The 26,814-nt window shown below is 45.4% G+C and overlaps 1 protein-coding gene and 1 long non-coding RNA gene across 4 annotated transcripts; both read right to left on the reverse strand.

The window, feature by feature from the left end:
• Positions 1–3,207: 3,207 nt before the first annotated feature.
• On the reverse strand, positions 3,208–9,038 carry LOC142908423 (ribonuclease inhibitor-like). Of its 3 annotated transcripts, none has more exons than XR_012931749.1 (5): positions 8,723–9,034; positions 6,974–7,109; positions 6,137–6,223; positions 4,479–4,562; positions 3,208–3,875 (listed from the first exon to the last, which is right to left on the reverse strand). XR_012931749.1 is itself a non-coding variant. In XM_076059121.1 (5 exons), the coding sequence occupies exons 1-5, from the start codon at positions 8,755–8,757 to the stop codon at positions 3,861–3,863; spliced, it is 327 nt and encodes a 108-aa protein (XP_075915236.1). In that variant the 5' UTR covers positions 8,758–9,038; the 3' UTR covers positions 3,208–3,860. The 3 variants fall into 3 exon arrangements, 2 of the variants coding, with proteins under 2 accessions (XP_075915236.1, XP_075915235.1); XM_076059121.1 differs by having other exon boundaries at positions 3,208–3,897; positions 6,974–7,057; positions 8,723–9,038; XM_076059120.1 differs by having other exon boundaries at positions 6,974–7,057; positions 8,723–9,022.
• Positions 9,039–9,846: 808 nt separating this feature from the next.
• Positions 9,847–16,385, reverse strand: LOC142908425 (uncharacterized). Its single transcript, XR_012931751.1, has 3 exons — positions 15,950–16,385; positions 13,911–13,973; positions 9,847–13,694 (listed from the first exon to the last, which is right to left on the reverse strand). It is a non-coding gene; the product is annotated as an uncharacterized LOC142908425 (long non-coding RNA).
• Positions 16,386–26,814: the final 10,429 nt, after the last annotated feature.

Consider the following 26,814-nt stretch of genomic DNA (forward strand, 5'->3'; position numbering starts at 1 on the left):
GGTGGCCGCGTGCATGGTGTTGGCCACATCACATTCCCACAGCGGATTTTGGCGAACCATCGAACAAAGGCGGTCGCTGCATCACACTTTCAGAAGCGCTTCTGCGGCCGTCTCGAACGCTCTTCCTTCTGATATTAGAAGCCACTGGAGCTGTGCACTTTTACATCTAGATTGAAAACTCATTTATTTAGAACTACTTTTTGTGCTTACTTTGTTGCCCTTCCCCTGCACCTCCGATTAGCACGGTTGGCTACGTACCGTGCAAAAGAAGTTCAACATACAAAATACATACCACCCCCTCGTGTGTTCCACAGCACAAGGCTCCACAACTTGCCCTAACATGTCTATTGAGGCTACTTTGGTGACCTGTGTGTGTGCATAATTAATTATCATTATTTTATTAAATGGCCTTCATCAACAAAGGACACGAGTCCATTGAGGGACGGGGACAGCGTGGGACCCTTCGTGGAGCCGATTCTCGCAATGGCGGAGGAAGAGTTGGAGGGATGCAGCAGAGGAGGGGGTGGCACCGCACGATGTTCGTGCTGAGAGTGAACGTGGCACTGGGGGAGGCTCCGGAGTTGGGCCTCTTCAGGGCGACTGGCGATAGAGTGGAGAAGTCGAGGTGAGAGTGACTCGGGGAATGGGGGTGAGGTGAGTGGAGGGGTGACTCGGGGAGTCAGATTAGTGGAGGGGTGACTAGGGGAGTGGACGTGCACCTGATTATGCACGAATGTGAGTGGACTGCCCATGCATTCATCATCATTATGGGCATCATCACCAGTGGTAAATCCACTGTTTGATGAAGGCCTCCCCAAACCAACGTCACTTCTCGTGACGCCTGCGCTGTGACAATCGGCCCCAGCACCTCCTGTGCATGAGCTTCCCACCTCCTCCCCTCCAAGTTACTCTTGATCATCAGCCATCGTCACTTCCAGAAACGTTTTCATCTGCGTGTTGCTCTTTCCTTCTCATAATGGTCAACATGAGGAGGGATCTTACCTCTGTGTATGTTCTCTCATCTGCACGTTCCTCTGTCTTGGTGTGATTTCGAGCACGCGTCTCTGCATGCTTCTCTGCGCAGGGTTTGTTCTGTACGTGTTTTTTGAGCTGGTGGCCGCGTCTGAACCGTGTCGTGCCCGTCAGGATGCCACTCAATACAAAACAAATGGAAGGAGTGAAATTATCTTGGGACCACAGCCTTGTCTCAATTCTTCACCCCTGGTGTACAAGTCAGCAGCTGGGACCATCACTGCTATCCATTAATATGTACGGGCTGCTAAGGATTCTCTTCATCTCTGGGTCTCTACCTCTAAATGATGACTCTGAGTATTGACCGCAGTGCATTTCTCAGCTCTATCGAGTACCCGGTAAGATCGAAAAACTCTCAGCTCACACGGTGGCTTCGGGTGATCATCCAATTAATACATCAGGATGTGCACCCTCATGAATAACAAACGTGCATTGCGGAAGGTGCCGACTGACTGCCATGCTGCATACTGCTGTATAAATAACCCACCCACACATGCACAAGCCTGTGTGGGTATGCGTATTATCCGGTAATTGTATAGTGTTTCGCGTATTGCGCGATGAACTTGGCAACACCAGTACCGAGGAACTAAAGTGGTTTTGGGCTAACCCGAGGTCGCCTCAGCCTCAAATGAGAACCTGGTGCACTGTGTAGTGAACATCGCCACTGGGGAGACAATGGCGGCCGGGCGTGTTGGTGCTGGGCACCCACCCCCTCGTGTGCCACAGTGGCGGCCCTCATAGGCACTGCTCGCTAGCAGCACTTGCCCCTACAGTCTTTTACAGGCTATACGGGAGATCTTTGTCTTTGCAGAGTCTACGTGAGTCTAACTCTAAGTGTGTATATATTCATACGCAGACACAAAGGCTCCCCACAGGCTATACACACTCACTCACTCACATACTCACTCACTCACACGCTCACTCGCCCACACACTCACTCACATACTCACTTACACACTCAGTCACTCACACACTCACTCGCCCACATACACTCACAAATTCACACACTCACTCAATCACACACTCACTCACTCAATCACACACTCACTCACCCACAGACACACATTCACCCACTCACACACTCACCCACACATTCACACTCACACATTCACACTCACACACACATTAACTCACACAAAGTGATTTAGTCACACATTCATTCACACAACAACAACCGCCATTCGCCACTACGTGACGGTGATGTCACCACGACGCTTGTGCCAGGCTATGTGCATGTTAAGGTCACGTGAAGTGGCGAAAGCCTGCTGGGCAGGAGGTCACGGGGCAGACCCAGGTGCCACGGGTCGACTGACTGAGATGAGTGGCCGAAGCACCACCTGTGCCCCCTACTGTGCCAACTTATTCTGCTTTATTCACCCGGCGCTCTGCTCGTTGTTGTGAGCGTCGCTCCTCCCCCTCTCCGTTATTATTGGAGGGCGACTGCCTCCAACTGCCCAGTAGCATCATTCAAGAGCCTCTTCCACAGAGGCTGATCTTGACACCGCTGGTACCAGTCATCGGCAAGTCCACTCAGCTCCACATCTTCCTGTACCATCTCTTCTCTACGTTTCGAAAGCATAGAAAATTGGGCAAATGTATGTGGCCGAGAAGACCTCAGAATTCGTTCAGAGCGACAGACCAGGTAGCTTCCACACAGCATTATGCAACCGATGAAAAGATAATGCTGCACGAATGATTCGGAGTGAGACTTGTGCTGGTTAACCGGAGCCAATCATGAATACACTGCCCAGGTATGGGAAACTCTCCACTCTCTCCACAACTGCCCTATCACCAATTGGGAGTGTCCGATGGTACAAAATACCTAGGCAGGTGCTTAGTTTTGGTGGGGCTGATGGTAAGGCCCCACCTCTTAGCGGAAAGCTGAAGGTTCAGCAGCAGCGCCTTCAACTCCTCCTCTGAGTAAGCAGCAATTACCAGATCATCGGCAATAGGGAGCCATCCCTTGACCACACCTGGGCATTCCTCAGCCTCCCATTGTAGCTGTAGCAGATAGAAGGCTTCAGGAAGTACGTGGTAAAAATAGATGTAAATTAATGTGGGAGCCAGAGGACATGCCTGTCGCACCCGAAGGTGTAGAGGGAATGGCTCCGACTCCCGGCCATGCAGTTTTACCCGGGCGGCAAATAATATGAAATCCTGCAGTCACAAACGCTGTAAGTGAAAATAAGTAATGTAATAATAGGAAGGTGATATTTAAAAAAAAATGGTGTATTTGAACGTGAGTTCACACAATAACAAAGAAGATATTTAACGTGAGTTGACACAAGAATGAAGATGAAAGCAATGGGCAAGTTATGAGCAAAACATATTAGGTGTACGATTTGTATGGTGTGTATGGCATTGTGACAAATGCAACATTTATGAAAATGTTTGTAGCTACGTGACATAACAGGTGAGCTGCCAGACCATTGAAAATAACCCCCTGCCTCGCAACCCTCCGCATTCCCCCTGCCACCCCTCCCCCACGAGCCCCAACATCGATTCCCTACACAACATTCATAAATACAGTTACACATCATCGGAATCACCACGCTCATCAGAATATCGGAGCCGCGTTCACCCTTGGCTTCGTGTGGGGTTCACAGAGAGAGAAAGCTCCCCGCTCATTGTCGTCTCAGTCAGGCTCAGAGTCAGTGCCGGTAATCGGAGCTGTTGAGGTGAAATGCGCCGGGCTGCTGTGCGAGTTGCACGTGGGGCAGCTTCGTCTGTTGCAGGGCCAGCGTCGCTTCTCCGCTTAAATCTACAAATGCAGGCCTCCTCTGTGAATCCATTTGCTCCTCAGCTCCTTCTTCCCCTCCTCACTGAAGTCATTGACATCCACCCTGCAACAGAGAGAGGTTCACGCTAACATGGGTTCACACGGAGTCTCAGGCAGCTCCTCACAGTTCGAGACCCATGCAGCCCCCACAACAACCATTCTGGATGAAGGTCTCCCCATGCCATGAGCGCTGCTTTACAATACTTCACCATGCAGGTCATTGCAGGTCTGTGATGGCAAGGACTGCAGATCTAGGATCGTAGTACTGTCCAACGGTGGATTGTGCTGCACACTGCAGTCTGTTGCCCACAACTTAGCTCTGCTGCCTATAACGCCTGTGGTTATGTGCGGTGGTCACCCATCTAAGCACTATACAGCCTTTAACATGCTTATCTTGCAGATTTAAGATCAGGCACATTCCCAGTCGTTTGGTCATGCTCCTTGGTCTGATAATGAATATTAAATGCACTGGAGTACACTCCACTACTAATCCCACTTCTGGCAATGGCTCATGTTGATAGCACACAAACGTGCTGTCAAGGTCCTTTGCACAAAACGTTGCCTTTTCCATGTTTTATTCTGCTAACGCCACAGTGTTACTGACGAATATAAGTTGTTTTGTCTGTAGCAGTCAGAGCGCGTATGAGACACGAGCAGCTTAACTTACCTGAGCTCCCTCAATGCTTTGTTGGTGATTATGATGTCATGAAGAGCTGGGATCGATTTGTCCGTCAGTGAGCAGTACTGCAGACTACAGGGAGAGAAGAGGCACTGAGTGAGGTGAAACTGGAAAATAAAAAGTGTACACACACACAAGATATGGAGAGCAACTCAACATCTTTTAGTACAATAAGGGTGGAAATCTCATAGAATCAGCTAAACAGAGGGAGTAATCATTTCGGACCCAGGAACGCAACCCTATTTGTCTATTATTTGTTTAATGCGGCTTTGTCCAAAATGGCATTTTACAGGAATGTAACCCACCGCATTTGGCGACGTCTGCAATATGTTGTATTAAAAATCGCGTTTGTCCATGAAAGGCCACTAGATATAGGCAGAGGAGCCAAAATCTAAATCTGAATATTAATTAAGAATGGAGAATCCGAAAAGCTGAAAAGCTCTTTTTCACAGATGTCCACGCTACGCATCACGAGGCAAAGGCTGGTTTAAACTGTATATTGGGTAAGGTTAAAATAATGTTCAAATGTATAGGGCTGGCATATAAGACCCATTGGTGATTTATGGCTTTAATAAGAGTTAGGTTGTGGTGTTATTAATGTAAACGTGTGGGTGGGCAATTATGTCAAGATTGCAGCGATTCATTATATAAAATTCTTAATTGTAATCTATGCCGTTAAATACAGATGATCATTGATTATATCCAGAGCATGCCGATCTGGCTTCCAACATCCGGTGAAACCGGTAAAACCGCTCCAAAGGCTGTACCAGTCCGGCGATCGGCACCATGTGCGTGACAAAACAAGTAGCTATGCTTTATTTCCGTGTCAAATAATATATACCGTACATTAAACACTACATACAACAACTTAAATAATTAAAATAATGCACATATATAAATGTTTCATGACTAACAACTACAATCATAGAAACAGAAAATATAAAGTGCGATCTGGCGAAAATTGAGTGCAATTCGGCATTCACCAGAGCACCGGTATGAAGGCTGAATCAGTCCAACGATTGACAAACAAAAGTTATTGTCAAACACAAGTTGTTGTCAAACACAAGTTGTTTAACAAGAGTGTAGTATGCACATCACCCCATGCAGAGTCTTCGATATTGGAGTGGTGAGTGCGGTACAGTAAATAGTCACTTTTTACAGCAGGATATTCATTTTGTCTTTGTATATTTATTGAAGCGATTTTTACATCGCAAACTATTTAATGACACTAAATATATACAGAACACCTAAAAATATAATCTTATTCAAGAATATGCAAAAATCCATTTTTAATGTGATTATCTGGTGTTTTTTTAAAAACCGGCTGCCAGATAATCGATGATCTCCTGTCTTAACATAATATTGTATTAACATAATATTAACATAATTTGAAACAATATCATTGGTTAGAGTAGGTAATGTGACAATTGTAATTGTATTGTTATTTAATAGTGGTTAAAAGTGCTATAATAAGTGTGGTTAATAACTTAATTGACGAGTGCATAAAAACAGCAAGTTATAATAGACGTTAAAATAAAACATTATTATGCTGTACTGAGTATCTTTGTGTTTTGTGTCTATATGTGTGTATATATTTGTTTAGGTGTACTTATATATAAGTGTGGGTGCATCAGGACACTACTCACTCTAACGTCTCCAAACTCCCTTCTCTCCCCAACATCCCGTCCGCCAAAAGTCGGAGACCGCTGTCTCTGATCTTGTTGCCACTCAGCCTAAACCCGGGTGGACGGGAGAAGGGGCAGCGCTGACTTAATGAGCCCATGGTAACCGCGGAGTCAAACACGCGGTGAGTGAGGGACACTCACAATGGCGGTGCACGTGACCAGAGCACACACGTTCATGAGCAAAGATGCTCATTGTTTCATGCTTCTGCGTTAAACATTTTATATATAATAGGTGGCATTCACAAACATCAGTTTACTCACGATCATCCATTCAATTATACTGCACTGTACCTTTTAATATGAAAAGTGTTTGTGTTTATAGAAACACAAAGTTACAGCAGAGGATCACACAAGTACATTTTCATCGAGGAACACAGGGAGATGTTTACAATTAATTAATGTATCTGCTAACAGTATGAATATTATATGCTTAGTTCTTTCGGTAAAGTCACGTTGAAGGGAAACAATAAAATAATACAATATATAAAACAATAAATATATTTTATTATTATGTTATTATGTTTCCCTTCAACGTGACTTTACTGAAAGAACTAAGAATATGAATTACTGCAGTCACGAAAGCTTTAAATAAAAAAGTATGAATATTGCTTTAGCCTATGTGTTAAATTAAACAAATGTGTTAAGATTACAGTAAAACATTTTGCAAGTGGACTTGATTAAGCAGGACAGCAAGATAAAATGTGTTCACATTTAAATGTTTACTTCACGACGCGTTGCACCAATAATCGGCACAGTTTGTGAACAGAGCACATGTGAGAAACGAACAGCAAAGCTTACTCGAGAATCTTCAATCCTGTGTTGGCCTTGAGGATGACACTGAGAGAGGAACCCGACTTGTCCGTCAGTGAACACTGATACAGACTGCAGGAAGAGAAGAGGTGGCTAGTCGGGGCAGAGGGGATGGGTGGAAGGTCTGGGTACAGAGTGGGGGATGGTGAGGGGTGGTGGTGGTGGTTGATGGGACAGTGGTTGAGGGTCGTGTTTGTGGAGGCTGTGCACAAATTCACCTCATGTCAAGTTTAATAGGAGCTTGCAAATAGCAACTGCTGTTTAGGTTTTTGGGTTTAACGTGATGTGTGTGAATGTCTACTATGTGTATATTTGCATTAGTCCATATCTACGCATGTTGGTACTTGTGTATCATAGTGCATGCATATTTGTGTTGTATGCACATGGGAAGTAGTGGTGCAGTGGTTAGCACAGTGAGCCACAAACCTGGTTCGATTGCCGCTCATGGCTAACTTCATTGATGAATATCTAAAACGGCCGTGGACCTCACCTAGGTCGACTCAGCCTTAAATTACTACCTGGTGTAGTAAGTAAACATCAGTTGGCTGAGTGTGGTGCTGGCCTCCCAACCCCTCATGTGCCGTTCTGGCCTTAATTAGGTGTTCCCGAACAGGTTATGACCGAAAAGTCTGCTAAAGGCTCTCTGTAGAATCTCTGTGTATGTATATATAGATCAAATACTCATGATTTACTTTCGATATTGCATCATCCTATAAGCGGTTACATCTAAAAACGTTTAATTGATCATCTCATCACAATGTAATTGAAAGGACACCCCCAGTGGCAACGGTCTGAGCACAAGGTAACTTAGCACATGGCCTGCATATCGGCATTTCCACTACAACTCTTCCCATATCCTCTCATTCCTAATTTCCTCAGAAGATCCTCCCATTTCCACGTCAAATAATATATACAGTACATTATACACTACATACAACTTAAACAATGAAAATACTGCACTTATATACATTTTTCATGACTAATAACTAGTCACAGAAACAGAAAATATACAGCGCGATCCGCCGAAAATTGCGTGCAATTCGGCATTCGCCAGAGCACCGATCTGAATCAGTCTGACGATTGTCAAACACAAGTTGTTGTTGTCAAACACAAGTTGTTGTTGTCAAACACAAGTTGTTCTCAAACACAAGTTGTCAAACATAAGTTGTTGTCAAACACAGGTTGTTGAACAATATCTTAGTACGCACATCACCCCATGCAGAGTCTCCGATATTGGAGTGGTGAGTGCGGTACAGTAAATAGTAACTTTTTACAGCAGAATATTAATTTTGTCTTTGTATATTTAGTTAAGCGATTTTTTTTTCGCAAACTATTTAATAACACTAAATATACAGAGCACCTAAAAATATAATCTTATTTAAGAATATGCAAAAATAAGCCATTTTAAATAATGATGCGATTATCTGGTGCTTTTGAAATTCTGACTGCCGGATAATCGACGATCTACTGTATTACCATAATATAATTTGAAACAATATCATTGGTTATAGTAGGTAATGTGATAATTGTAATTGTATTGTTAATAGTGGTTAAAAGTGCTGTAATAAGTGTGGCTAATAACTTATTTGACGAGTGCATAAAAACAAAGTTATAATAGACGTTAAAATACAACATTATTATGTTATACTGAGTATCTTTGTGTTTTGTGTCTGTATGTGTGTGTATATTTGTTTAGGTGTGCTTATATTAGTGTGTGTGCATCAGGACATTACTCACACTAACGTCTCCAAACTCCCTTCTCTCCCCAACATCCCGTCCGCTAAAAGTCGGAGGCCGCTGTCTCTGATCTCGTTCTCACTCAGCCTAAACCCGGGTGGACGGGAGAAGGGACAGCGCTGACTCACTGAGCCCACGGGAACCGCGGAGTCAAACACGCGGTGAGTGAGGGACACTCACAATGGCGGTGCACGTGACCAGAGCACACACGTTCATGAGCAAAGCTGCTCATTGTTTCATGTATAACACAGAAGCATATGATATTTGTGGCATTCACAAATATTTTACTTTTCGATTTAAAGCTTTCGTGACTGCAATGATTCATCTTCTTTGGTTCTTTCGGTAAAGTCACGTAGAATGAGAATAAAATAATAAATTGATAAAATAAAATAACACAATATTTTTTATTGTGTTATTTTTATTGTGTTATTTTATTTTATCAATTCATTATTTTATTCTCATTCTACGTGACTTTACCGAAAGAACCAAAGAAGAAGAGAAATATTTTACTCACAACCATCCATTCATTTATACTGCACTGTACCTTTATAATCTGAAACGTGTTTGTGTTTACAAGGGTCTTGTTTTGCAAGACCTCCTCTACAAAAAAAAACAAAGATCCCCCGTGTAGCCTTAACAGACTGTAGGGGCAAGTGCTGTTAGCGAGCACCTACTGTATGAAGGCCAGAACGGCACACGAGGGGGTGGGTGGCTAGCACCACGCCCGACCGCCTTTGTCTCCCCAGTGATGATGTTTACACACCGCACCAGGTACTCATTTGAGGCCGAGTCGACCTAGAGGGAGGCCTAGGTCCGGTTCAGATAATTGGCACCGGTGTTGGCCGTGAGCGGGAATCGAACCCGGGATGCCGGGTTCATAGCCCAGCGTCGCGCTAATCACGACACTACCGCTCCTCGTCTACACACCTACATACACACACACAGGAACTAAAGTAAATAACTCATGAAATAAACTTGAAATTAAAACCAGCAATAGAAACATGGGAATATATAGTTCTCAGCATAGAAAACAAGCAATTACGTAATGCTACAAAAGGAAAATAATTACGTAATGATATAAAAAAAAATACCTTAATTCTGTGAAGCTCGGGCTCGGTGAAGGCGTTTTGGTTTAGGCGGGGCTTAAGCCTCGCTCCGCAGGAGACGACCGCAACCTCAACGTGCTGTACTAGTTGTACTTATGTAACTACCGCTAACATTTCCACACGTTGAGTTTTATTACACGATTCAAGGGAGCATTTCTGTAAATTCGGATTTCCGTAAACCTGGGACTGCCTGCACATACATGCGTATATTAACTAATTTGTCCATGGCGCACTCAGATCACTGGACGAATTGCGCCTTACGAATGTGAATCCTTATTATATGAAGATTGCTTGCATTCATTTTAATGTAAAAAATACTGTCACATTAAAACTGCAGACTCAAACAGGGGTGTGTAAAAGTGTGTGAGTGTGTAGTAACGTGCAAGTATTCGTGTATATGCATATTAGTGTATATGTACATGTGAGTGAGTGTGTGTATATTCATATGAGAGTGTGCACATTAGTGTACATGTAAGATCTAATACATCTGAAAATCTAAATAGGCACGAGCCTGGATGGTGCTTCTACCCATGACTAACATGCATAACAACAGGTGTTGTAGCCTGCGGAGCTGCGTTATGGCAATGGAACAACATTCATCTCTATGCTCTACACCAACCCACACTGACAAGATTGGTGATGTATGGTCAAATAACCCCCAAGACCTGCATGGTGTGGGAGTGCCTTATCCAGCAGTGGAGTGACCAAAGGCTGCATGCACTGTGTACGTTTGTGTGTGTACATGTCTGTGTGTATATACGAGTGTCTTTGATTGTGTTTAGGGGAATGGTGGGAAAGTTGTTGGCACATTACATTACGAACTAAGTGACCTGGGTTTAATATCTGTAAACAGCATCAGTGGTGAGTGATAAAAGAAAATCTAGGGTGACTCAGCCTTAAATGAGTACCTGGTATGTTGTGTAAACATCAGCAATGGGGAGAAAAAGACAGCCAAGGACGGTGCTGGTCAGGGAAGTGCGATCAGCACTTGCCTCAAAAGTGTGTGCAGGCTCTACGGGGAGATTGTCTTTGTGCTCTAAAGTGCAGTGTAATAGTGTGTGCTTGTTCCCTGTCACTGGCTTCACTTTCCCCACCAGTTTATATGGGCTACTTGGGGGATCTTTGTCTCTTTAATACGTTACAACTAAGATTAACACCCATTACCAATCAGCTGTCTCTGTAGTGGTGAGCACAATCACTGACCATGATCCACTGTGAACCAGGGGCTTGAATCGGACACGTGGATCAAACCGTTACCCTCACTCTCCACCGCAGAGTCACTATCAGGGCTACATTTTCTCAGTGTGGCCTACGGTCACCTCACTTCCTGCACATAGTGTGAGGGCTATCATCGCTAATTAAATGTTGCTGAAGATGATGGAAAACTTTACAGCATCCATGCATATGCATAACTTTTTTTCCTTTTGTACTTTAATGTACAGTGAATGCAGAATTTACTGTGGACCCACCTACTCACTGTACATTTACTCACCCACTCACACTAATTCACTCATTCACAAACCCACTCACACACGAATTCACTCATTCACCAACTCACAAACATCCTCACTTAACTCCACATATTCACTCATCGATCCACCCACCAAGTCACCCACCAACTCAAGCAGGTACGAACTCACTCACTCACTGAACCTTATCCCTCAGTGGATGAGTGGGCGTGGGTATGCGGCTGAAGAGTGAAGGTATGGGCAAGGGTGGGGAATGGATTATGTAAAAAGTGAAGGCAGGAGCAGATTGGGGGGTTTAAGGGGAGGTATGAGGGGAGGGGTGAGCGTGGCGTGTGGGGAGTGAGGACAATGATGGCAGTGGCAAGGGGAGGAATTTGTCAAAATTTGTGTTCATGCTTGGGCTACGCAAGACCGAGTGTTTACGTGAGAATGGAGTTACATTGTACTGTGTGCACAGTTACTAAGTGAGGATTCTTATAGACAAAGATCTGCCGTATAGCCTTAACAGACTGCTGGGGAAAGTGCTGTTAGGGAGCACCTATGAAGGCCGGCATGGCATATGATGGAGTGGGTGGCCAGTATCACGCCCGGCTGCTTTTGTCTCCCGAGTAGCGATGCTTTACACACCGCACCTGGTACTCAATTGAAACTAAGTTGATATCACACACACACACACATGCACACACAATTTGTGAAGTAGTGAAGGCGAGGTGTGCAAGTCTTACAGTAGCTCTTTACATCTGTGCAGTCCAGGCTGAAGCCTCTTCATTTCCTCGGTGCCGATGTCGCAGCCCGACAGATTGAGTGTCTCCACAGGTTCTTCTCGCTGCAGCAGGATCCAGATGGCAGAGCAGTCTGGCAGGTACAGCCTTGTGAATGACAGGTCTATCTCAGTCATGGACCGAGTGGCATCACTCAGGGACTTGCGGTCATGCAGCTCGTGCAAGCAGTGCAGGAGACTGATGAGCCTGTGTCTGTCAACATTCTGAGTCTCCATGCTGTGATTGAGCCACTCGATTATTTCCTTTTGAGAATCAGCAGATGGAGGATCCAAGATACCCTCAAAGAACTTCCATGGAGTGCTTGATGCTAGTCCACAAAAAAAACCTCCGAAACACATCAAACCTCCCATCTTTGCTGTCCTTAATAGCCTTGATGACGTCACTCACTGGCCGTGTTGAATGTGACAGATGCACGGCTATTGCTGCAAAAAATTCCTGCATTGTCAAGTGTGAAAATGAATAACAACTCCCTTGTTGAATGCCCTCACATGTGAACACTTTGTTGATGAATGTACTTCCTAGTTCAGAAGAACTAACAACACACTCTTCTAGATCTTTTTGGCTGAACATCTGGATGTTTTGCTGAACCCCCTTCAGAGCCATATTGGCAAGAGACTTCCTTGGTTCCGCGGCTGCCACGTCCATGGTGTTTTATGAGCCCACACACGTATTGCGTGAAGAGGTCAGTCATTGATTTGAGGATAATCTCAGAATGATCAGACTTTTGTAAATGTTCCTTCAGTGTAATGGCTGCTATATGGCAGAATGAAGGGTTCTGGGACAATGTATTCACCATTTCATTTTCCTGCAGGAGCTTGAGTGCCGTTTCTGCTAGACTCCTGTCTTGGTAAAATTTGTTTAAGAATGATAGTTTATCGTCGTTGGAAAACCCAGTGATTTCAACAGCTCGATCAAAATTCACTTCACTCAGCTGCTCCATGGCAATGGGTCTGGTCGTTATCAAGACCGAGGCCTTGGGCAAGAGATTTCCATTCACTAGGGCAGCAATGATGGCTTCTACTGTTGCCGTCTTACGTGGATCAGTGCAAGTATTGGCATAGTGAAGGCGCTTTCCAAACTCGTCCAACCCATCCATAACAAAAATGGTTCTCTCTTGGTTTGTGAAAACCTCATCCGCTTTGTTTCCCAAACATGAGTGCATCACAGAAAACAGCTCTGCGAGTGACACCTCTCCAACATCATTTATCTCCCTGAACGTGATGAGCACGATGTGCTCAAAGCATTGTGCAAACACTCTCTCACCTGACAGAAGGCTGTGCACAATGAATTTGCTCAACATGGTTTTACCGCTGCCTGGAGTCCCCACCACAATAACCAGTCGAGGGTGTGTTTTTTCCAATGGAACTGATGGGATCAAAGAGCTTCTTGTGAGTCATCCCTTCTCTATGTGCTCTCTCCATCGGCTCCTTGTGCTGTTTGCCTCTCGCTAGTAACTCGTGCTCCTTGGTTTCTTGATGGCGGTAGTAGGGAACCAGAATTGGCTTCAGCATCCTCTCTGACAAAAACACTGCAGGTTCTCCAGGTCGTGCGTCGTAGTCTCGTGTTAATGATGTCAGCTTCAGCAAGAATTCTCTGTAATCCTCACCAGGGTTATCTAAATTCAACAGAAATGATTTAACAAATTAGTTTCATTTATACTAAAAAACATTGCTATAGCAGAAAAATATGATTAAATAAACTATGTAGTTAAAAAAAGCGTAGCGAATTCGTTCACTATGGATAATGCAGCAACATCATGTACATCACGAATTATTGCGTGGAAGTTTTCACGATGCGTATTCTACAAATGCAATTTTTATAAACACTGTACCTTTGTAAAATATTTTTTTTATCATGACAAAAATGTTCCAAACACTTGTCTTGTTTGTTTTGCCTGTGAAAAGATAGTACCACATTTAGCATTACGATGTACATCAGCAATATCAAAAACGAATTCCATCAATTTGGGTGTTAATTTCAATCCTGCCTTGTCCTACAATTATTGATTTTTGTTGTTTAGGATGTTGAATTTAACTTTTTATATTTCACTAGTATTGGGGCTGTGTTTCCTCTCCCATCTCAAGCTGGCCTATATCACGTAGCACGGGGGCTACACTGTGGTGGAGGAGTGCAGTACACCAGGCACGGTCCTCTGCAGGTAGAGAAGATGCAGTGTTTGCTAACTGGCGGAGCCAGTTGTGGGGGGTGGCACGTGCCTCCCCTGATCCGATCGAAATCCTTAATTTCGATCGATAAATCAGCATTTTGCGACCGCCACTGTGTAGCATATTACTATGTGCCAGAGACTCTATGAGATGATAGGACAATAGTCTGAGTCCATAATTGGCAATAAGTAACGGCAAAGCAGTTATAAGTGATTCACATAAGTGTACGCAGTTGCGTATACAGTGCACGACTTCCCTGAAGGGACACCTTCAGCGAGCGCGATGCCGATCACACACGGTTCGAATTCGACCCTCGATCGTTGGCTGCGCCATCGCCGCACACGCGTCGAATAAAAAGCAAGGGACAAGTCTTTACGTAATAACAACTCCTATATAAAAAAAAAATTGCTGGAGGAGTTACCCCCCTACCTGAAAATCCTGGCTCCGCCATTGTGCTTGCACCTCCACAATAACAGCCACATAAATCACAGAACTCGTAGCATCCCACGTGATGCATCGTAGGTTCACTTGAACTTCAACTAACCTGGCTACTGCATCATCAGCAAGCACTGTGGCATCCCCTAGATTGGGGAGAGTGGAGATTTCCCTAATGACAGATTTGCTCGACATCTTTCATCACAGCTTTTCAAGTTAACATCTAACTCGATGGCTCATAACTTTGATGGTGTTATTTTAATCTCTCCGTAATCTCTCCATAATAAAATACTTGGAGTCATGAGTTAGAGTGGACTTTTTACAAACGATGAGGGCTTAAATATTGACATTTTATTTGGAGGAAGTTTTAACCAATTCAAGTCAGGGTGTAAGAGGAAAGTAGGTTCCGTTATATGAGTCAATGGCAATATAAGGCTGGGTGTCATTAGAAATAGCAGTGATAGTCGATAATAAAAACGTATTTTTTTCTCAAAACGAGGAGATTGTACTGAGAAGAAAAGATGGCACAGGACTGCGCCATGTGGAACACCACAGAATTAGGGCTTCTGAACAGAAGACAGTGCTTGCATGGAAAAATATTAATCAATTCCAGGGGTTGAAGCAGAACCAGGAAATAAGTTTGTCAGACAACACTTGCATCGCCATGAAGATTCAAGAGGATGGAGTGGTGTCAAAAGCAGCCCAAAGGTCAAGAACTAGAAGCAGCATCCATAGTTTAACAGAAATGGTAATTTGCCCTGCATAGGGGAACAGTTTCAATGACATGGCCTTGGTGGAATCCAGATTGTACCAAGTCATGGAGACCATGGCAGCAGATGGGTTTGCTGCCATTGCCAAACATCTTGGGCTTGACACTTGAAAGAAAGCTTCATAGGTCATTACATTATTACAGCTTAAATACCATGTCTGTCTGAAGAGGAGGTAGAAAATCACCATGTTTACGTCTTTTCCAAGGACAGGGAGGTGTAGGATATGACGAATTAATGAATGTTGGGGTCCAGTGTGGATGTAAGGTTTTGATATTTACACATATTTTCATTATCCATCTATCCTTTCCTCCCAATTGCTGATAAATTGTAGTTTCCCTGCTATGGAATGGAATAGAAATGTCCTCCTTCTGAAAGGAATGTTGTCATGCAAGGGTGGTGCAGTTTGCTAATATTAAATGACAATCTCAGTTCAAAGCAATTCCTTCACCTAAACTTGCCAGAGACATGTGAATGGCTATGTGAAGTTTAGCATCACTCACGAGAAGCTGCTCCAGGGATGGCTTTACCCGCAGTTCTGCTCAGATCGACACCGATCACGTTGAGCTGGTGCTCATGCTGTGAGATCCACTGATCCAAGAGAGGGATCTCGGATCTCAGTCGCACGAGCACATCTTCAAGAAATATCATGCAGACTTGTTCTCCCTTTATGAGCACCAGGTTAACCAGAGGCCGTGTTTGCACAATGGGGTCATTCTCGCTGTTAAGAGACGCGTATTCACTGTCCAGGACTATCCCTGTTTGATAGGAATGGTCAAGCACTTCTGAAGACTTCGCCTGGAGGTATTTCTGCAGATTCACTTTGTTGGTTTTAATGATCTCATATGCAGGATCTTTTGATGCCATCACGACAAATGCATCGAGTCACCTGAAGAAAATGAAAACAAACCACGTGTCACCTGTAAGCATAGTCGTGTAATTTTATCCAGGTACAGGGAAGAATAATTATAAAAAAATAAAATGTTGCTACTAAAATCTGAGAGGTCTCGGTTAGGTACAATTGTGACTTTAGGTATTTGATTGTGAATACATTGACTTATTTAAATTGTAATGAAAGCTTAAAATTGTTATTGGAATATATATATAAATACATAAAATTGCATCAAAACACTTTAGGCATCTCAAAACACTCTTCAGTGCAAGTATTTGAACATTCACATCAACACAACACTACGATAAAAAAAAGTAAAATGTGAACCTAATTCAAAACGCCACACAGTTTTAGCAGATTAAGCAGCTGCGTGACACCACGTGCTCTGCCTCGACCATCGTGATGCCACGCAGAAGGCAAATTGCGTTGTAATGTGCAATGATCGGGATAGCGTCACCTCTAGTTGAGTGACGATTAGAGGGTGGGAGCCAGGTTTGATCTTGGGTAGTCCCTATGTAGTGGGCAATCCCATGCTCTCAATGTATAGGTAGAGGGTGCTCTGAGGTTGTCTAGCAGTGGTATGACGTCACATACCGCGCTCCCAGCAGCGGCTGGCGGGGCCGTTTGTGAGGGGGCCGGGGGAGCCGACAGAGGGAGCCGATTGAGCCAGGGGGCCGACGGGGCCGGGGGAGCCGGGGGGGGGGGGGGGGGGCGACAGTGCGAGCAGAGGGAGCCGACACTGACTTTCTCATACATCATACACTGACTCACTCACACCATGCACTGACTCACTCACACATCATGCACTGACTCACTCACACATCATGCACTGACTCGCTCACACATCATGCACTGACTCGCTCATCATGCGCTTACTCACTCACACATCATACACTCGCACAACCACTGACCCATTCACTCATCATACATAGGTTCACTCATCGTGTGCTGGCTCACTCGCACATCATACACTCACTCTGCCGCTGACTTGCTCACACATCATACACTGACTCACTCATCATGCGCTGACTAACACATTGTGCGCTGACTCACACATCATATACTCACTCAACCTAATACTGACTCAATCATCATACGCTGACTCGCACATCATACGTTGACTCGCACATCATACACTCACGCTGCTGCTGACTCACTCAGACATCATACACTGGGAGTGTCGTGCTGCCAGCTATGGCTGCAGGTTTTGTCGTACATGTTATGTATATCGTTTATTGTTAATTTTAAAATCACAGTTCCTATGATTACTGCTGTTACATTGTTTTTGTAGCTTTATTTTGGTCTGGTTGTGGTTTAATAGTTTTCTGCAATGTAGATTCATATTTTGTTTGTTGCGGTTGCACCCGACTTAAGAGCCGCATGGCTCACAGGGCTATACGTAATAAATTAAACTTGAATACGCTTCACAGAAATGAGTAAACATGACCTTTTGTGGAGGTAGTGTGTTTGTGTGGGGAAGCCAAAACTTAAAGTACACACATGAGGCAGCGTCAATGTTACTATAATGTTCATTATGTTAAATAAATCACTTATACAGGACAGCAGTGGTCCAGGTGTCTGTGCAACCACCTTCCTATGCCTTTGAATCTCCACTTGCACTGTCTCTTAGGAATCCTTGAAAATGAGCGGCACGTTACATCATCATCATCAGCAGCCATTGTCTCTCTACCGCTGGATGAACGCCTCCCTATATTTGTTTAACGTGAGAAATTAATGAAAAAAATTCTTAATTTAACATTTTTTATTAGTATCAATAATAACGAAGCATCTGGTCAGTGAGTATGCACCACGTGCATTTACAACAGCATGCAGAGCATGAGACTATAACGAGTTTTGTACATCATGTTTGTAAACCCAAGTAATCCATTCTTTAGTATGAGATATTTATACATTTAACTCTTTGTGTATTGAGCTGTGTGTATTGCATTGCTGCAAACTAAATATCTAAACTGTACATATACAGGCCGGTCTGACTTAACCAGCGTTCTTTCTACAAGAATGTGCTATGACAAGCAATATTAATTTATCCCTGGGGTGTCACTATATACGTATGATTTTATGATTAGTCAAATAGTACGAGGAGATAATGCAATAGGGAGAAGGGGGTGAGGGCGTGGGCTCAGTCGCTTTTTCTCTCATACAGCACACATCTCCACAGGAAATGAAAAAAATAACACCTGGCAAATGGACGTACATTGATGTTTACGCCCAAGGCGCAACAACTCTATTCGTTTCACTATCGTACAGCTCCACGCTACACACAGCAGACGCGTGCTCCCTACAGAGGATAAACTGTCGAGCGTCTTCTACGCCGACAGCACGAGCTTCAACACAAACATCCCCCATGTAGCTCCACAGACTGGTGGGTCAAGTGCTGTTAGTGAGCTCCTTTGAAGACCCGCACGCAAAGTGGGGTAGAAATGGCCAGCACCACACCTGGCCACGTTTGTCTCATAGGTTATACTGATTACCCATTGTACCAGGCACTCATTTAATGCAGACACAACCTAGAGGACCCAAAACCAGTGTAGATATCACGTGCTATTGATAACTGTGGCTGAGTTTGTTGTGCAGCATGGCTCGCCACAAACACACATAGGCGATGTACACAAACATACAAGATACAAATGAGAAAAATCTCCCATATCGTTTTTTACATTATTGGGATTAGTTCTGCTAGCGAGCACCTAAGAAGGCCAGTACGGCACATGAAGGGGTGGGTACATAAACACAGTAACAATATAAGCCATTCGCCACTCAAAATTGGTGACGTCAACAAAGTGTTTGTGCCAGGCTAAGTGCACATTGAGGTCATGTGGACTGTCGAAGGCTCATGGGCAGTAGGTTACAGGATAGATAAAGGTGTCATGGGTTGAGTGACAGGGATGACTGGCAGATCTACCACCTGTGCTCCCTACTGTTCCACCTTGCTGCATTTTACTCATTCTGCACTCCGCTCGTTGTTGTGAGCATCACTCCTCCGCCCTCCGTTATTGCTGGAGGCGGACATCCTTCACAAAACTCCTCCAGAGACGCTGATCTTGAAACCACTGGTCGAGCTGTTGGCAAGCCCAAACAGCTCCACCATCCTTCTGTTACACAGCAGTCAAACTCTTGCCTATAGCGATAAGCCCCTTATATCTGGACAAACAGAAGCTGTTTGGGTACACAGTGACTGGGCATTTGGGCTACATGACTCAGCCAATGCTGCCTCACCTGCCTTAGTATCTCACTGATGGGCATTTGTCCAGATCATTCAAGGATCTAAGCTGCTCACATAATATAGTTTGTTAAGCCCACGGTGGATCGTAGACAACTTGAATATGCAAAACCAGTGTGGATTTTCCTTTAAAAGGGATCCAAATTTCTCAAATGTAGAGAAGGGAGGGAATATCTGGCTGAGAAGACCCAGAGCTTTACATGGAGCGACAGGCAATGCAGCATTCACAGTGTGTTACGCAGCTGAGATAATTATGTTCAACCGATTCGGAGCATGACCTCTGCTGCCAAACTGGAGCTAGTCACATGCACCCTTTCCAGGTATGGAAAATTGTTCTGCTCTGTCAAAAACTGCCCCACTGCTCATGGGGAGTGGAGGGATGGGAGAATACGATGACACAGAATACCCAGGCAGGTGCTTTGTTTTATGTGGGGATGAACGTAAACCCCATTTCTTAGTAGTACTCTCGAAGTTCAACAAAAGCTTCTCCAGCTCATACTGGATATAATTCTTATGGTGGGGATGGTTGTAATGTGGAGGTGGGCAGTGGTAATGCACGCTCCTGTCTAATGAGGAACCAACAGTTTGGGACAATTTCAAGATTATGTAAACAACGCCGCCAAGACCTGCCCAACAACCTGTTGCAATATTGGAAATGAATGGATTAGTGACTAAACGTGGTGTTTAATTGAAAAAAGAACGTAAAAACTGCTACAAGGGCCTAAGAAGGCAATGCAAAACTCAGATCTGGCATGAACAGAGGGGGCCTGATGGAAAAGCTGCAGCAGTTGAATAATAACTCTCAGTCAAATAAAGGATGACTTTGCAAACTTCAGTCAGCTCAGGGGAGCCTACTTCAATATTTCCTGCGCAATTACAAATGCCAGTGGCAAGCTCCTCAGCAGTTGAAGGCAGAAACTAGCATGCTAGAAGTAATTATGCTCCCAAATGCAGAATCGCTCTTCGTCATATCCCTTTGAAGAGCTCATGCAAGCCACAGCAACCAAAGACCCTACACCTTCTGCATTGAGCCATTTGTGTATAAAGTGAGAGGTACCCTAAGAAAAATGAAAGAAATCACTAGTATCCAACACTTGCAATATCAGAGCAGAAATTCTGACACCCAGAGGCTCAACTATCATCACATGGGTGAGTAAGATCTTTTAACACACGTGGAAGGCAGGCTTGAAACCAGCTTTCAATGATGCAGCCTTTTTGGTTGGACTGCAGGCAGTCTTACTCGTGCCGTGTCAGTCATAGAAGTTGTTTGACCATACTTATATTTGCCTCAAGCAAGTCTTGACGAACAAAGTGGGGTATAATCTGCTGAGTAGTGTAGTGGAGGCTGTGAAATGAGAAATAATCAATTAGAGTGCCTTTAAAAAGAGCCTCTGTCAAGGTGATGTGCACATCAGTGAGATACAATCATCATTGGGAACAAGGTGGTGTACATTCAGCCTACATTTCTAAAGAGAGAACATACAGTGATGATCACAGGAGAAATCTGTGGATGGTAAGTGACAGGCCCAAATAAATTGCATCAAAAGAAAAGGGAATGAGTGACCTCCGAATGAGTAAAGGTTGATTAGAAGTTCCAACAGGAAGCCTTGGTTGCTGGGCGGAGAATGAGTGAAGGGGAGTAAAGCGAGATGGTAGGGACGATATAGGAGAACATTGGGAGGGGAATGAGATGATGGGAGAGGCAAACAGGAGCATGTCCATGGTGGAACTTGAAGACAGCAAAGGGGATATTGTGCTTGATGCAGAAATTAATCGGATACCAGTGGAGGGATCAAACATGATCACAGCTTTACCAATTAAAAACCAGGCAACAGAAACAAACATGAGTAAGTATTACCAAAGACAAGACTGTCACACTATATAAAGTCCCACTCATTTCATGGATCGTTATTAAACAAAGGTGTCGCTTTAATCGACATTGTGAACTCGGGATGTTACGGGACAATGAGTCCCATAGGCAACGCCACGGGCTGAAGGGCACAGTGGGGGCTATCACTCCCTCGACTGACTGTGCGCGAGTAACAGACTTCAGCCTCTATTGACGATCTCTGTGAACAGGGAGGTGGAAGCCAATAGAGTTCATGTCAACAACAAAAACCGTGACCTTTAAAGAGACAATGGTCCTGTTAAAATACGATTGACAGTACATTACCATTTTTACATGCTTCAGAGTACTATACCCATTTTAGAAGCAGCGTTGCTTTGTAGATTGATTTTGTTACTGATGGAGATAGTAAAAAAAGCATGTGGCAAGATGAGACGTTCATTCGAATCCGTGTTGTCAATGTCCTAGCCCCTTGGCATAGCCCCTAGGCTCGAGCACAAGACACTGATACTATTTTACTCAACACCCACCTCTATAACCCCCCCTAATCGCTCTCCCTCAATCCTGCTATCTCCCCCTCCCCCCATCGCGATGTTATTTATCTTCCAAAAAAATTTCTTCGATAACACCGCTTTGAAATGAAATGTTTATAGTAAGAGACGATTCAGGCAATGGCCCTTTTGTCACAGCACTTCAGTCTCCTCGACTTGTGACATCGGCACCACCCATGAGGAGGCCGCATTTGTTGCACTCCAAGATGGCTTGGTGAACGCCCCTCCCCTCCACTACCCCGACTTTTCCTTGCCGTTTGTCCTTGATACAGATGCTAGTAACACTGGCATTGGAGCTGTTCTGTTTCAAGTTGTCAATGGCGTCGAGAGTGTTATCGCATAAGGAAGCAGAGTGCTGTCTCCGGCTGAACAGCGGTACTGTGTCACACGCTGTTAACTGTTAGCTATCGTGTTTTTCTTGCAACAGTATCTTCCATATTTGTATGGGAGAGACTTTGAGGTGCGCTCGGACCACGCCGTGCTGCAGTACGCGCTGCAGGTTGACCAGCCATCTGGCGAACTTTCACGCTGGTTGGAGGTCCTCCAGGACTACTCTTTTCAGGTTACCTATCGCAAAGGCTCCCATCACACGAACGCGGACGCCCTGTCGCGATTACCCACGGACGAGAGTTGCGCAAGTTTTTCGGGCTCCGGTCGCTGTAAGCTGCGCAACGAACACTCGCCCCCTACCCTTACGGCATCGGCCGAGGTTGTAACATCTGAGGGGGCTGGGGATCCAGTGGCGCGTGATGCTGTCATTGGATTGGACCACGACAAATGGGGGCGCCTCTAGGTTGAGGACGCTTCCCTGCTTAAATTGCGATGCCGTGTCAGAGAGACTGATGGGGGCGAGGATCGATGGGGTGTTGCCTCTTTCATTCTCAGAGGCGGATTGCTCATGCATTGGGGCGGAGAGATGCGATGTTCTAACATTGTTGTGCCCACCGCCCTGTGGGGTAAGGTCATTTGGGCGGTGCACGAGTGTCTGTTGCACTTGGGTGTGCATAAACTAGCATTGGCCACACGTAAGTCGGATTTCTTCTGGCCTGGCATGGCTGAGGATGCTGCTAATTTGTTGAAGGGGTGTGTGCAGTGCACGCGGTAGAAGCCGCTCGTGGGAATAAATATTTTCTGGTGGGAGTCGAGTATTTCTCATGATGGCCTGTGGCCTGGCCGCTTCCCAAACAGTTGGCGGCAAAGATCACTGAGGCATTCCTCAATGGCTACGTAATTGTAGTGGCATGGTTGAACATGATCGCCACTAATCATAGCCGGCAGTACTAGCTTGTGTCAGTAGGGAGCAGAGGGGAGGCTGAACCTGCTGGATTAATGATGACGGGCCGTTGGCCAAGGCAATCCCTGGGGGAGCATCGTGACCAACGGTCGGGACCCCAGATCCCGGGAAGGGGGCTGGGGAGATGATGTCATTCTCCAGACCCTCGGAGACGGTCCTAGAAGGAAGGCGTGGCCAGGGGCGGAGTGAGCCAGGAGCCTATATATAAGTCAGGTCCCTGAGCGGTCCCAGCAGTTGTTGTCCGGCCGAAGACTGAAGAGCATCCTGGAGCCCTGAAGAGAAGAGCCCAATGGGCAGAGCAGAACCCCTGGCTAGGGTCGGCTCGAGCTTGTACCAGTGAAAGCTCCAGCTGATAACCAGTGAAGACTCAAGGGAAGACTCAAGCCCCAGCAGTATAGATGCCGTGATAGCCAGTGAGAGGCAAGCTAGTCTGGAGGGACTACCTCCATAGAGTATCGGGTGAAAGGGGCCATTACCCCATTGTGTAATAACCTGTTAATGTTATAATAAATGTGTTGCCTCAGAGTAAGCTTCCTCCAGTTTATTACCCACTACATTATGGACAAGAGTGCTCCCGAACGTCTTCTGAACAATCAGGGCAAAACATTTTCTTCAAAATTATTGCAAGAGGTGTGCGTTAGTTGTGAACCAAGAAAGTACGCATGTCACCGCACAATCCAAAGACGGATGGTATGGTTGAGGTGGCTGCACAGGACTCTGACCTCCATGTTGAGTCATCAGGTCAGCGAGAACACGACCCCCTGAATCATGTTCAGTTACAAGCCGCACCTAACAAGGCAAAATCTTAAATCTCTGACTCCGTGTGCTGTACCCTTCAAAAGCTTTCTGAAGTGCGGGAGACTTCCAGGGTAAATTCTGATTCGTGCCGATTGGCCAATGAATGGCTGAGGGGCTTCCGTACTTCAAAAGATGAGTAGCCACCTGGGGACAGAGCTTGGTTGCACTGTCCACAGGTACCGGTGGGTACATCGCCCAATTTGCTCAAACCCTGGAGAGGGCTGGTTGATGTGATTCGGGTCATTCGACTGCAGTGTGTCCAGATCCGCTTGGGGCGGCGGAGTTGGTTTGTACACTCCTCTTGCCCTAAGCCCTTTATTGCTCCCTGTGAGTTTGTTCCATCTCCACACTGTGGGCGCCGAGGGACAGATGTGTCCGGCGAGCTGGCATGTGTGCCCGTTGAGGTTGATCCTCAGCGGAGTCGTGTGCTTCCTCCCTCAGGTGCCGCGCGCCTGATTTCCTCCGAGCCGCCGCCTGCGCTGTCTTCACTTGATTCGGGAGAGGAGAACCGATCGACCCGGCCTACTGCTCTTCGACTGGACAGTTGCATATTCCCCCTGGGACCTCGAGGGAGAGTGAGCCCACCTCCACTGGAGGCCCAGCCACGAGGACTCGCTCAAAAACTCTTCGGATTTTGTGACACCCATGCACACACACTCCCACACCATCAGTTGCTTGTCACACTCAGTAGGCCATATCGGTTATTGGCTGAACCTAGCCTTTGTTGTGCTTATGGGTATTGTTACACAGTGAGGATGGGAGTTGTTGGTGATGGAGGGGATTCCGTGCATTCGCGTTTTATATTTTCTCGTGTTGTTCTGTACATTTGTAGCTAGTGTATATATTGTATAGGTGGGCTTGGGTATTTATATGCTATTTGTTATTGTTAATTATTGAGGCACACTTAGCGTTTAGTCACTTTTACTCGCTTTTTATCACCTTATTCACTTAAGCAACCATTGGAAAGATGTTCTAAATCATACCAAACATTAAACTAATTTTCAATGGTATTTATCCAAATAGTGACATACCAAACTTTCATAGAAGCTTATTTCACTTCACACCTACATTTGTAAACTCCCCCCCCGCCCCGTGCCGGTCCTCTACGTTCCACTTCACACCCCCTCCCCCCCCGTGCCGGTCCTCTTGTGCGTTACGGTCATTTTATGGTAATTCCTTTGTCAAAGTATTTTGTTTCCTCCCACACAGCTTAAAAGGACGGGACCTGGGCTGGACTGTCTTCACTCCAACGCTGTCCTCATGACAGTACGGTCCCCTTCACCTGATGAAGGCCACTTGTGTTGTGGCCGAAACGTCATGATTTTTGTTGTTTTATTTTTTACCTACGTGACTTTACCGAATAGAACCAAAGAGTACGGATCCTTGCAGTCACGAAAGCTTCAAATCTAGAACTTATTCACTTGGTTAGTTTTAAGGGGGAGTTGACAGCCAGGACGGCTGAATGCTACGAATGGGGGGGGGGGGGGGTAATGTAGTGACATCGGGAATGCCACTGTGTAGTGCCGGCCTGAGAGGCACGGCGTGCGATGTAATTACATCACCGACACCCCATATATGTGGGTGTAGTACCAGCCTTAGTGGGGCTTGGTGAGCGCTGAGTCATGGCGCTGAGTGGCACCACGCGTGGCGTGCAGTGCTGTCCTCTATAGGAGGGGTGTGAAAGTGTCAGCCATGAATGAGGTTAATGTGGGCCATTGCACTCTGGTTGACCCTGGAAGGTACATGACGGGTAAAGTCTACACAGGGGCCCCAAGTTGGGGCTAGTGGGTAGTCACGTGTCAGGGCGAGATCTTGCAATAGGAATTGAGAAGGTAGCCGTGGCCAAGGGCGGAGCCGGCCACGACTGGTGAGCATATAAACCGGGTCCCCAGAGGGACCGGGGTTCAGCTTTGCTGTTGTATTCTGAAAGATCTACATTTAACATCCGTGAAGAGTTACCAACACATGGGCAGGACTCAAGCTGGAGTCCTGCTCGTTGTAGCTATCCCAGAGTGTTAGCGCAGATAGCCTGGTGGTCCACCACCATAGGTTGTTATCTGGTAAAAGGGAAGTTACCCCTTCGTGTTGGTAAAAATAAATTTGTTGCCTCCAAAGAGTATGTCTGCGACTCAATTGAACCGACTTACACAATGGTGCAAAGGTCAGTAAAGTGACCGAGGCCACCAGGAGCTGTACCAGTATACCACATCAGATTAACAAGGGGCTCAGTGGTGGCAACAAGTTATCCCCTTCGCCTGGAATGCAGGAGGTCGTGGGTTCGATTCCAACCCCGACGCCTGGATATTTGGAGTTTGCATATTCTCCCCGTGGTGGCGTGGGTTTTTCTCTGGATCCTCGAGTTTTTTTTCCCTCCACATTTAGAAATATGCGTTTACAGTATTTAGCTGCTACAAATTTCCACGTGATAAGCCACTTCGTTGAGCTATGATTTGTGGCCAGGTTGCTTTTGAAAAACAGCTATATAGATCAGTGGACCTTACTTGGTACAATAAAATAAAAATCTGCCGATTCCTGGAGTTATACTATAGGAAGGCCTGGGTACCCAAGGGACCAGGTTACAGCATCTGTCAGTTCAATGAAAAATCGAATAGCTTAGTGGACTTTGCCTGGTTCATAAAAGAGTGTTTTAGTGTTTAACCTCACGTGACAAACAATAAATCCAACAAACACACCCAGTGCTGAAATGCACTGAAAAACAGTAAATGTACCAGAATGAAGCAGTACA

The sequence above is a fragment of the Petromyzon marinus genome (assembly GCF_048934315.1).
Source record: "Petromyzon marinus isolate PM22_M1 ecotype Great Lakes invasive population chromosome 84 unlocalized genomic scaffold, UKy_Petmar_22M1.pri1.0 chr84_unloc.3, whole genome shotgun sequence".
Taxonomy (NCBI): Eukaryota; Metazoa; Chordata; class Hyperoartia; order Petromyzontiformes; family Petromyzontidae; genus Petromyzon; species Petromyzon marinus.

Coding starts and splice junctions, on each gene's coding strand:
- LOC142908423 (XM_076059120.1), bottom strand. CDS start 8,757: ATGTTGGGGAGAGAAGGGAGTTTGGAGACGTTAGT. Junction 7,058..8,722: donor GGGAGTTTGGAGACGTTAGT/GTGAGTAATGTC, acceptor CTCTTCCTGCAG/TCTGTATCAGTGTTCACTGA. Junction 4,563..6,136: donor GGGAGTTTGGAGACGTTAGA/GTGAGTAGTGTC, acceptor CTCTCCCTGTAG/TCTGCAGTACTGCTCACTGA.